This window comes from Centruroides vittatus, unplaced genomic scaffold (genome assembly GCF_030686945.1).
Source record: "Centruroides vittatus isolate TY-2023 unplaced genomic scaffold, ASM3068694v2 contig_905, whole genome shotgun sequence".
Classification (NCBI taxonomy): domain Eukaryota; kingdom Metazoa; phylum Arthropoda; class Arachnida; order Scorpiones; family Buthidae; genus Centruroides; species Centruroides vittatus.
The window spans coordinates 843320-855285 of NW_027122595.1; the positions used below are offsets into that span (position 1 = coordinate 843320).

The 11966-nt window shown below is 24.6% G+C and overlaps 1 protein-coding gene across 2 annotated transcripts in view; it reads right to left on the bottom strand.

The window, feature by feature from the left end:
* The window catches only part of LOC136984174 (dual oxidase-like), a 41277-nt gene extending 32411 nt beyond the window's left edge, over nucleotides 1-8866 (bottom strand). For both annotated transcript variants that reach the window (XM_067281109.1, XM_067281108.1), the window contains exon 1: nucleotides 8641-8866. In XM_067281109.1, coding sequence (XP_067137210.1) covers nucleotides 8641-8725 — 85 coding nt within the window. In that variant the 5' untranslated portion in view covers nucleotides 8726-8866. The remainder of the gene's footprint in view (nucleotides 1-8640) is intronic.
* Nucleotides 8867-11966: the final 3100 nt, after the last annotated feature.

An 11966-nucleotide genomic window follows, 5' to 3' on the forward strand; every position in this document is an offset into this window, starting at 1 on the left:
TTATTTTAAAATCGTATATAAATTATGCATACATTTAAAAAGATTAAACATAAATTATCATTTATAAAACGTAAAATATTTGTGTTTTCTTTAGGGGAAAAAATCTTGGAGATTAGCAAATCAATTGATTTGTTTCTTTTAGGGCACGGAATACCTCACTAACCTCAATTGTAGATCGAAAGTTTCTGGGTGAAGGTCTTATTTATAGAGGGATTCATACAAAATGTCCTTGCCCACGGTGATTGCTTGACCTTATGTTAAACCATCAACCTAGTTTAAACAGCATGCATAAAGTAGATTGATAGAATTTCTTATTCTTAAGTAAAATGTAATCTTACGACACAATAAACAACTCTATCCCCCCTAAAAAAGAACTAAAGCGCACGGTGATAATAAATTTGTTAAATTATTTTCCTTATATATCAAATCGTTACACATTGAGGTAAAAAATCTATGAAATTGCCTTGTGTTACATATATTTTGAAAATTTTGGGTAATTTATTTTCCTCTCTTTAAGTTTTAAATTAAAATAAAACATAATTAATACTTTTCTAATTTTATTAATTTATTTTTTTTCAAATTTTTAATTTAATTACAGAGAAATTTTAAAAGAACAATGTTTATTCTTATCAAATTTAATTAAACTTTATTGTGAATTAAAATATATTTCGTAATTTATTTATTTTTTTACATTTTAATTTAAATATTATTAAATTAATTCGAAAATTGTTATTAATTAGCTACTTAATTAATAAAGTACTAATTATTGTCCATTAAAATTTTTATTAAAAAAATATAAATAAATAAATTAGAATTTTCATCAATTATCAATAATTATTTTATAAATTTTAAAGATTATTTTTTAAAAAAGTATGATAATATTTATCGCTTTATCATAATTAAATGAATAATAATTACTTGAATTTAAAAAATTAATGACAATTTGATTGGTACAACAATTATTGACTACTTTTCAATGATTTTTTATGTCATTTTAATTTATAATTTTAGTCAATATTTGGAAATTTTATCAATCAAATATATAAATATTATTACTTTTTTCTATATGATATAAATTTAATACTTTAAACATTACATTCCTTAGAATTAAAAATAATTAAATGTATATTTTTTTATATGGAACATTTTTAAAATTTATTTTACACAAATGTTAAATATAGTAGGAATAATTTATGGAAAATATAGAAAAAGTTTGAAATAATAATTAATAATTAAAAATTTAATATAAAAATGACAAAAATATTATATTTTTTAATAAAAAAAGTCAGAAAAATATAAATTTTTACTCTTTTTTGTTCTAAAAAAATTAATATTTTTGCTGTTTTTTTTTAATTTTAAAATATTCATTATCAAATATTTGTCATTATTAATATTAACTGATGATGAAAAATAAAGAAAAAATATAATTTTATTTTCTATTTTTCGTTATAAATTAATTTATAAGTTATAAACTAGAAGTAATAAAACAGGCAAAAATAAATTAGAAATAAAGAATATTTTACACTAAACTAAAAAAAAATTGATAAATAAAATCGAAGAAAGTTTTATAATTTTTAATAAGAAAGAAAAAAAACTGAAAAACTAAAAATATTTTATAAAATATAAATTCAATTACATACAATACATTTTTATATATTTTACATACACATACATATAAGTTATAAATTTATATAAATAAAAAATATTTTATAATTAATTTTACACACACACACACATTTTAAAATAACGTAGTGAAAATTTCTCGCATAATTCTGTATGAAACATTTTATGATATTTAACTCACGAATAACCGAAACGAGAAAGACAATATAAAATATACTTCACAATGAAATTTAATGGCGAAAAAATGAAATGATCAATATTCATACAATATGTAAAATTCGAAAAATTCGAACTCTTTTTTTATTGATATAGATCGAAAATTTATAATTATAAACGTCTACAACGAACGAAACTTATATCATTAAAGCAGAACTGACCTTGAGGTAAGAGAAAGGAAGACGTGTCTCGCAAGTGTAAGTAATGATCATGTAACTGTTAAGTGATATTCTTTTGAAACGCATCGATAAAGAATAATTGAAATAAATAAAAAACATAAATATATATTAAATAAAGTTAAAAATTTCTATCGTTTTATGTTAGAATTCAATAAATCAAGAATGCTAATATACAGAGTTATGTTCACGACTCTCGAGTTGTGAACCTTGATAAACTCGTTTTATTCAATTTAAATATATGTAAAAACGTCTACTAGTTTTTTTTTAATTCTCGTATTTGAACTACAAAAATTATCAGTATTTACAGATTATAAACTTTCACAAACAGTTTTTATACATTAAGATACTTTAATCTATTTTCATTAACATTTTTTTAATGTCAGAAAATATAAAAATTGAAATGAAAATAAAAGAAATTCTCGTTTTATACGGAATATAAATAATAATTAATTATTTTATTTTAAAACTAATTTTTAATTTATTCAAATACAGTCGAGCCAAACAAGTAAAAAACGGCCATTGAGGAGTACATTAAAAATGTCCGTTGTTTGGAGGTTATTTTTTAATGTATCTTTGTTAAAAACAAACAATTTCCTGAAAAAAAATGGCCACCATTTGCAGGTGGACGTTATTGGAGGTTCGACTGACGAACAAATAAGAATATATAATTATATTTTAAACTCTTTAAAATATTGAATAGTGACTCAAGTTAACAGAGAAAACAGAAAGGATTCGTTTTATGGAGAATTTTAACGTATTTAAGCTTTTAATAAGCAATACTTATAAAAATAGACATGGACTGGAATAATTTCTAGATGTTTGCTAAAGTGTTAACTGTAACTAATTTAGAATATTGACAAACATTCATGGTCAAACAACTTTTCTCTATCTTTCTCTGTACAGTTAGCAACGTCAATAATGTAAATGACTTCGCTATTAATATAGAAGGTCAAAATACTTAAGTTATTCGAAAATTTCTTCAATTGTCAATTAATCATAATTTTCGAAATTTTAAACTTTATGATATTAATTATATTATTAAATTCAGGGTTTTTTTCCAAAGAGATTAGATAATGTTAACAAAATTAAAGATTGTAAGTTAAATTAAATGTAAAATGCTAATTTAGTGGTGAATTTTCCGAACAAAATAGAAAATATTTTCCTGTATTTATCTTATTAGCCTAGTTTTCGATAGAGATGATGATTATGAGACTATTTTGGTTCTCATGAACTAATTGTATGCGGTCTAGTTTTAATGGAATCCTTATCTCCATCTTGAATACAATCGAGAATATCATAGCCATAAATAATCTTTTAGGTCGAAAAATGAAAGGAAAAATCACGATGAAGGTGAGAAAATGAAGTAAAAACAGAAAAATTTGGGCTGTTGGCAACGGAATAATCATCAAAAGCAATTTCAAATAATTTATGATCGTGACGATTACCGTACTGATGATGTATTGATATAGTTTAAATATATCTATTATTCGAATCCACATTATCTAAGTTGTGTTATGAAGTAAGTTTTCGTCCAATTAAGCAGCTTCAGCAACTGAAACGATAGTTTACCTTGTATTAGACTTTAAAATGCAAATTTTAAACTTAACCTATTGATAACTGACGTTTACCAACCATCCATACAGGTATGAATTCATAAATATCATCAACAAGACGGTAACTAACTGTTAATATACTAAGTAGCATCAACGTTACCGGTTTGTTTACACAATTATATTCTTTAATAAAGCATGAACGTAACCTAATAAGTCTAACAACTGTCATGTGAATTTCATATGACATACACAGAAGTAGGTGACATCAGTTCTTTCATATAAGCTTTTGTTCAAGCTTATAAAAATAAAAGATAAAAAAGATTTCAAGGTTTTTTCTCATTATTAACACTACCGGATTTTTAAAATGATTCAAATATTTTATGATTCAAGTTTCTTTCTAGCAGCACAACCAGTTAATTGAACAATAGCCGAATTTTATATTGATTATTAATAATCCGGAATTAGAGATAAGTGATACACTAGTTAGGTTGATTTCTATATTTAAAACATTAGAACAATGAGAGCGCGGATATATTTTTTTTTACAGGAGGAAAAAATTTATTATAAGACATAGGTGATATTAAACATGCAGAACGTCATTTGGCCCATTTTTAGTGTTCCAGTAACCCGTGTCCAGATGTAGACCATCTTTGCCCTAGGGGTTTTGATTGGATAGGTAATTTAGATAGCTTTCTCCAAATATTTGCTTGGTAATGTTAAAGGGCAACTGAATTGAATATATTATATTTTAAATTATAATATTTTATATTATGCCCTGTAATTTATATAGGCTATATAATATTTAATAAATAAAGGAATATAAAGTAACTTTCTTATAAATTAAAAACAAAGTGATAGTAGTAAATAGTCATGCATATATATATGCACAAGGATATAAAAATAGAGAATTTTGCATAAAGCCTTAAAAAATAGGACTTACATAGAGCATAATTAGCATATATTCAAAATTGGGCCATAAAACTGTAGGACCTAAAGTGAAGAGATGTTAAATATAAAATTTTAACAGGTAATATACAGCTATAGGACCTGTAAAAACTTAAAATAACTAGATATAAAAATATAAAATATTTATAATTCTAAAACTGTTTGTGAGATTAAATTCAGGGTCAATGTTTTAAAAGTTGAAATATAGAATGTTGAACATAAAAGCTTAAAACTTAATATTATTTTATCTGTCATACTGTACTGGATATATGCATTTTGCTAATTATTTTTCTAAGAAAATCCTAGATAATTAGAGTAGGCGTCTTAGGAAAGAACTGTCTAGTAAAAAAGGGGGATTGGCATTAGGCCTAGATCCTGGCAGATTTCGCACTTTCGGTCGACTGGATACGTACAAAAAACAATAGAAACAATATATCTTGGCCCGAATCTCTCTACTCTACTATCCACAATTGCCTTATTCTTCAGTTAATACGCTGTTATTTGCTTTAATTTCACTCCTGTCCCCGTTATGCTGCATTGCTAGTGAGAAAAGAAACTATGCATCTACTATAAAAATCTATTAAAATTTAAATTTATTAAATAAGTTTATAGAGAAGCTTAAAAAATATAATGTATATATTATTAAGAGAAAGATTCTAAAGATGATTTTAAAATGACGAAACACGTTTTAAGTATTATAGAAGAATGAAAGAAGAGAAAATCGTGAAAAGAAAATTCAATTGTTTCAAACTCAAGGCTAATTGTCTTTCTAGCAATTCGAGAAAGAGATGATTTTTTTATTCATTTATTTACTTTTTATTTCACTTTTATCAATGAAAGAAAGAATTATCAAATTTCAGGACATGATTATGCCATAGATCCAAGAACAATTATTTCTGTGACATTAATTATATAAGCACAAATTTACTTCAAAAAAGGGAGGATGTTTTCTAAACAAAAGTGAGATTATCTAAATATTTACTTTTTATTAAATAAAAAATATGAATTAAATTAGTTTTAATTTTTAATTTTTATTGTTTTTTATATAAGGATTTTTAATTCAATATAATATGACTTTATATTATTGTAAAAATATGAATTACATAAAATGCTTACTAATCAGCATGCAACAAAACTCTGAGTTGACATAATTATTTTTATCTTCATTACTTTTTAATATTTTAAAAGTTCCACGAAAGTGAAATTACAAAACAATAAATAAATAATTAAAATAAAAAGTAAGTAAATTCTTATAGATTTTACTTACAATTCGGTTTCACTTTCATTTCGAAGAAGAAAAGAAAAAGGAAACTCAAATGTAATGAAATTGAAGCTGAAAATCTTTGATTTGACGTTTATTTTATACTTAGTGTAGAAATTATATTTAAAAAATTTAACTTTAAATTGAAATTTTATCTTTTAACTTTTATTTCCATGTATTTAAATAAATTCCATTCGAAATTTTAACAGTTTGAAATGTTCAAAACTAAAATTCCAAACAACTTCATTAAAATTCGACTGATATAATAAAAAACAAACAGGAATTAAAGAAATATTTTGTTAAAATAAAACTGGTCGAAAAGTAAATTATACAAAGACAACTTTAAATAATTTGTATTTCAACGAATGTTTAAAATTTTTTGACAGAAAAACTCTGTAAATTGTAGACATAAACTTGAGTAATTACCTAGATATACCTAGAACATAATTTCTTACTGTGACGTAAGCATTCCGGCAAAACTTTCTCTGGGTCACTAACCTCCATTTGTCCTATATCGAGAATGTCTTCAGCAAAACAGTTTTATCCCTTTGCTAATATTAATTTCATTAAAGTCATTCGAGCGTCACTTTAATGCTATTTACGAACTGAGCATACATGTAAATCGAAAACATTTTCCTAAAGCACTTATTTAATTTTTCATATAATTTTAAAGTTAATAACTATTGATTTTGTTCGATGATCGAGCAATTACGTAACATTATGCAAAGTAAAATATTGCACAAATCGACTAAATTTTATGTATATAAAATATAGGATAAATAAAAAAAAAGCATATAAAATATAAAGAAAAATTGTAAGAAGATTTTAAAACGTGTTATGTAGTAATGTCGTGTTAAATTTTGTTTTATGTTAATTGTGTTAATGATAATTTATGGTTATGTTGTTATATGTTTGTTAACATAGAATATGCATAGCTCATAGACATAGCCTCATATTAATGCAAAACAGCGTTAATACTGAACATATATTCGGCATTACACGTTAAGCTGTTCTTATTTAAATGTATAGCTCTTCATTTTCCTCCCCTCTCTTTCTCTCTTTCTAAATATAACTCTATTTTAATGCTCTTGAATATATGTATACATAATATTATATGTATCACCATTTACATATAGAATTATACACTATATAAATAGACATATCCACCAATTTTTCAAGAGAAATTTAATGGACAAAAGAATAGAATGATACAAAATTACACATAATTCAACATGTACCATAAAAAATGATCATTACATTTTCTCATCGTTGGACCTGTCTTACATTCTGTCACTAATAGTTTTGTGCAATGTCCCTACGTAACTGTTCAATGCGGATGTGCTATCAGTTTTAAATTCGGTATGCTGTCCTACATGATCGTTCATACGGAAACATACAATGCCTTCACGAATGGCAATTCGTGTGACAATTTATTTGTCACAACTTGATAATCAGTATATTTGTCTAAGTGTAATTTATATATATATATAAATATAGTTCATGCGATAACAATTGACAGATAGTGAAATTTTGAAGAAAATTTCTGAGACAATCGAAGAGAAAAACAATAAATTTCTGAACAAATTTAAATAAAAAAGTATTAAAAAACGAAGCGGCCAAAGTGTTATAAAATTTTGAAACGACAATTTATTTGAAATGCTAAATTTAGCAAATCAATTATCGGTTATTTTGTAATAAATTATAGCTTACGGCAATCTAGGTTATTAATATATTACATAACCGATAGTCTTATAACTTATATGCATGTGTAAAACGGTATAACGCTTAAATAGAAAATGTTAAAAGCAATAAAAGAGATTCATGTTTGCTGGTGATACCAGGTTCGAAAACATGCTCGATATTCTTTTGCTAAATGCTAGATCGAATCAACCGTTTCAGACAGGTGCAGACTACAAATTGTGCAATTAAATTAACTCGTCATTAATAACAGTTGCATAACTAATTAATATCGACACACCCAAGTTTGTATACAAGAAAAGTTAAAAATTCATGTTTTATACGTGTATAAGTTATGAAAATACATATATTAAAGTGCTATAAATTTCTATATAATTTATTAAATGAAAACGTTATAAAAAGTAGATAAGAATCATGAGAAGTAGCCTGAATCATACAAAGGAAAACTGCACCAGTTCTAGCCAAATTTTGCTCATATTTAGAGAAAATATATAAAAATCATGACAACCTCCTTTACATAACGAAAATAGAAACCGATTAAAGTTCTTTTAAAAGCCGCAGAATAAGAAACATAAAATATTCTAGTTATAAAGCCGGCATTCATTAAAAACGTATAATTTTCACGATTTCGTGATAAGTATTAGAAGCGCTGATTGGTTTGAATGACTCTTACATTTAAAGCTATTGTTTACTTTGACAATAAATATACTTGATAACTGCACTTAACACATATTTTTAAATCAAATTAATTATTAAAGTATTCCAATTATCTCATTAAAATTTAAGTTAAATAAAATTTCAAGTTACTTATCACAACATTGATCTTAGAATAAATTTCACAAAACCAGAGTATCAATTTTGTTTTAGTATTTAAATATACAGAATGTAGACATTAAACTCAACGTAATTAACTGTAACGAAGCTAATAGAGTAAAAATTAATCTATAAATAAACAATACAGACGTGATACATACACACAAAAAAAGAAAATTTCATTAGAATAAGCAACGGAAAACGAACAGTTATCCTCGAAAAATACAGTTCTTCAAGTACAGACGTGACAAAAACAATCACGTAGGTGATCAGGTGACCCAGAAGATCGTTAACACCGTAAAAATCGGGTAAAATATACTGAAATACATAACAATTATTTAAGTAATATTACCTTTAGCACCGAAGACTAGCGGAATCACATATATAATGAACACCAAACGGACAGTATATGGTAATAAATAAAATAACATTGTCATCAGTCATATGTATATGTGGAGAAACAAACCCTCAACGAAGGTTGTCCACTCGGTGGATGGTTTAAAATCTCAAGGAGACAAGAACAGCTGGTTTTGTCCCACACTATTCAATCTTAACTGTACAACTTTTGTGACCTACACTACCAGTCAAGCTTGTCTTATAAAAGAAGTTATAATGACGTCAGCTCGGACGCTTGCGCATTTCTGATCCGGTAAGTTTTCTAAGAATCCTGCATAAAAGATCCTGCAACCAAAAGGTACATTTCACGTTCCCAGAAGGGAAGAAGAAGATTACATTTTGTTTAATTTATTACTCATCCCGATATTTTCGTTCCAACTTTCGATTTCTCTTGAATTATAATTGTAGTAGTGTTTTTGCGAGATTTAAAATTTTATTATCTATTTAAAATTAAAATAAAATGAACCCGAGAGAAAAAAATTCCGCTTATTAGGATTGTAATTTTATAGTTGTATTAATAACTGAAAAATGTATGAAATAGGATATATAAAATATAATAATTAAACAAAGCCTAAAGGGTGTAAAATGTTCTATATAAATATTTTAACACTTAGTATTAAAATATGTCTTATAAGAATAATTCTTGGAATTGTATATATTGCCATATTAGTTATAGATCTATAACTTTTTTATACCGTAACTTGTTATTTAATCTATAATTATAAATTGTACGTCTAGCTATCGTGTTATATTATACGTATTATTATTTAACCTAGATCGGGAGAAATGCTCAATGCGATGAGATGCCCAATTTTTAGTCTTTAGAGATTTCAGGTAGCGCTGCAAACGTACGTAATGAGTCAGGCGTGTTCACAGCGCCACCTAAAATTTTTTGTTATTAATTTAAATATTTCTCATTTCTTGAAAATGAATATTAATATTTTTAAAAAAAATGCTCGTGTTTTCAAAATTCATATTCGCATTAAAAAAAGAAATGATTATTTAAAAATTCCACATTGCAATATCTCGCAATATCACTTTTCAGTGTAATTTATACGATAAATTATCAAGGTATTGTTTGTCTTCCAGGGGTTTTATTTATTTTAAAACTAAAATTTCTAAAAATTCAGAAGTAAGCATTGCTTAAAAACAATATCGGTGTGTTTGCCGAACAAATCAAATAGATAAAAAATAATAATGTATATATTGTAAGAAGAACATAATCAGTTAGATTCTTACAAAGAGATTGCATGATATTTATTATTGTAAAACTCAATTTGAAGTGTTTACACATGAAGATAAGAAATTGTCGGTAATAATTTGGTAATATCATTGATATTTTATCTGACAAAACAATATTATATTACACATTAAAAAAAAAACAAAACATATTATAGCTTTGTTAGACTTTAGACTTTTCTAATTTGAAATATAAATTGTGCTAAAGATTTTTAATACGTTATTAAAGGAAAATAGATTTAAAATTAAAATTTTAAAAATTGTCATTAAAGATATATGGACAACTTTCTTTAAATTGAAATGATGATGTAGGGATATTTTCAAAAAAATATTCTACATTCAAGCTAATTTATTTTATGTACAAAATTCTTTTTATAATTTGAATTTTTATATTTTAAATTTAGGATTAAAACACAAAAAATATTGAATAATCTTCTAGAAATAAATTTATAGATATCCATTAAAAAATGAATTTTTATTAAAGATATAAAACTGAAAATTATTAAGTAATTATCGATTTATTATTAGTTTTTTTCTGCATTTCGACCTACAAATTTATTTTAGAAAGTCGCATTTTCTAAATGAAATGTTTATAACAATGTACGATTTTTTGGAACAATGAAAACAATTTTTATTAATGTTTTAATTAACATAATGCACATCTCTGTATAAAAAGAAAAAATAGGAAAGGTTTATAATATCAATAATTGGGGTCCTACGCATGACTTTATTAAACTCATCTTTGATTGAAATCGATGACGTGGTGATTGATGAGATAAGAACCTGTTAAAAAGTACATCGAATGCGGTAAATGGAACAATATTTAAATATTCTGTTTTGAATTGATAACAAGGTCGATTATTGTTTCGGCCCGATTTCCCATTTATTTCTCAACATAAAATAGCAACATTCCGTTTATCAATGATTTAAGTCAAGCGAGTTCGTCTTTCAAAAATTAGCATAGTTAAATCGAGTCTCACTTGTTTCAGATCTTGTCAATTGTTGTATACATGTTGCAATAACAAACAGTTGATGATTTAATTGTTTAAAAAAAATTAAAAAATTTCTATAATTTATGCGTATATATGTATATTTGAAGCATCTAATTCAAGCAGCATAAAATAAAAAATAAATAGTTATTATCACGTTATATCATTTAATCATGGAATTTTAAAATAAAAGACTTATTAATGTACTTTAAACACATAAAATAATAATTAACAGAATTAAGTTATATAATAGACATTTCTCGTACAAATTCTGTTAAACAAAAGATTGTTTAACAACATTTTGAAGATAAAATATAACGAATTAAATATTGTTTCACTGATTAAAAGATAAAATAATTATATTTATTTAAAATTTTTAAAATGTATTTAGCATTCGACACATAATATAATCAATGGAGATTACCGCAAGTTATTTATATTTCTGTTATTTAGTCGTATTTTATATTGCAAAATGCTTATTAGTTAACTTTATCAAATATTGCGGCTTTGTTCATTCTGAAAATAATAAAATTTCATTAAAAATTTAATTTAAAATCTTAATTTAACTCTAATTTAAATATTTCATACAAGAGGGGGGAAAACCTTTCAATCTATATTTAGTAACACGAAACTCATTAGCATGCTGAGAAGAGTGATCATAGTCCATACGATGCAGGAGAAAAATGATTATAGTTTATTTTTCTGATGTAATCAACGCCGTTATTTCTTTTATTCAGTTATTAATTTGTGGATTTACTTGTAGTTGAGTTAATGATCTACTTTTATTAACATTAATTAAGTAACTTAAAATTACTTAAAGTGATTTCCTTATTATCTAATACTTTTTATTGCGGGATTCAACATATAAAGGTATTGTATAGAGAAAATAGATTATTTATATAAAATAATGAACAAAATCCGGTATTGTGAACCAAAATTAATGGAGTGTGATATATATTTTTTAATTTAAAATTGGTTACTTTAGAGAATTTATAAAATATATGTTACATTGTTTTAACTTATTTTAAGCCGTTCTAAATATACAGTGAATTTT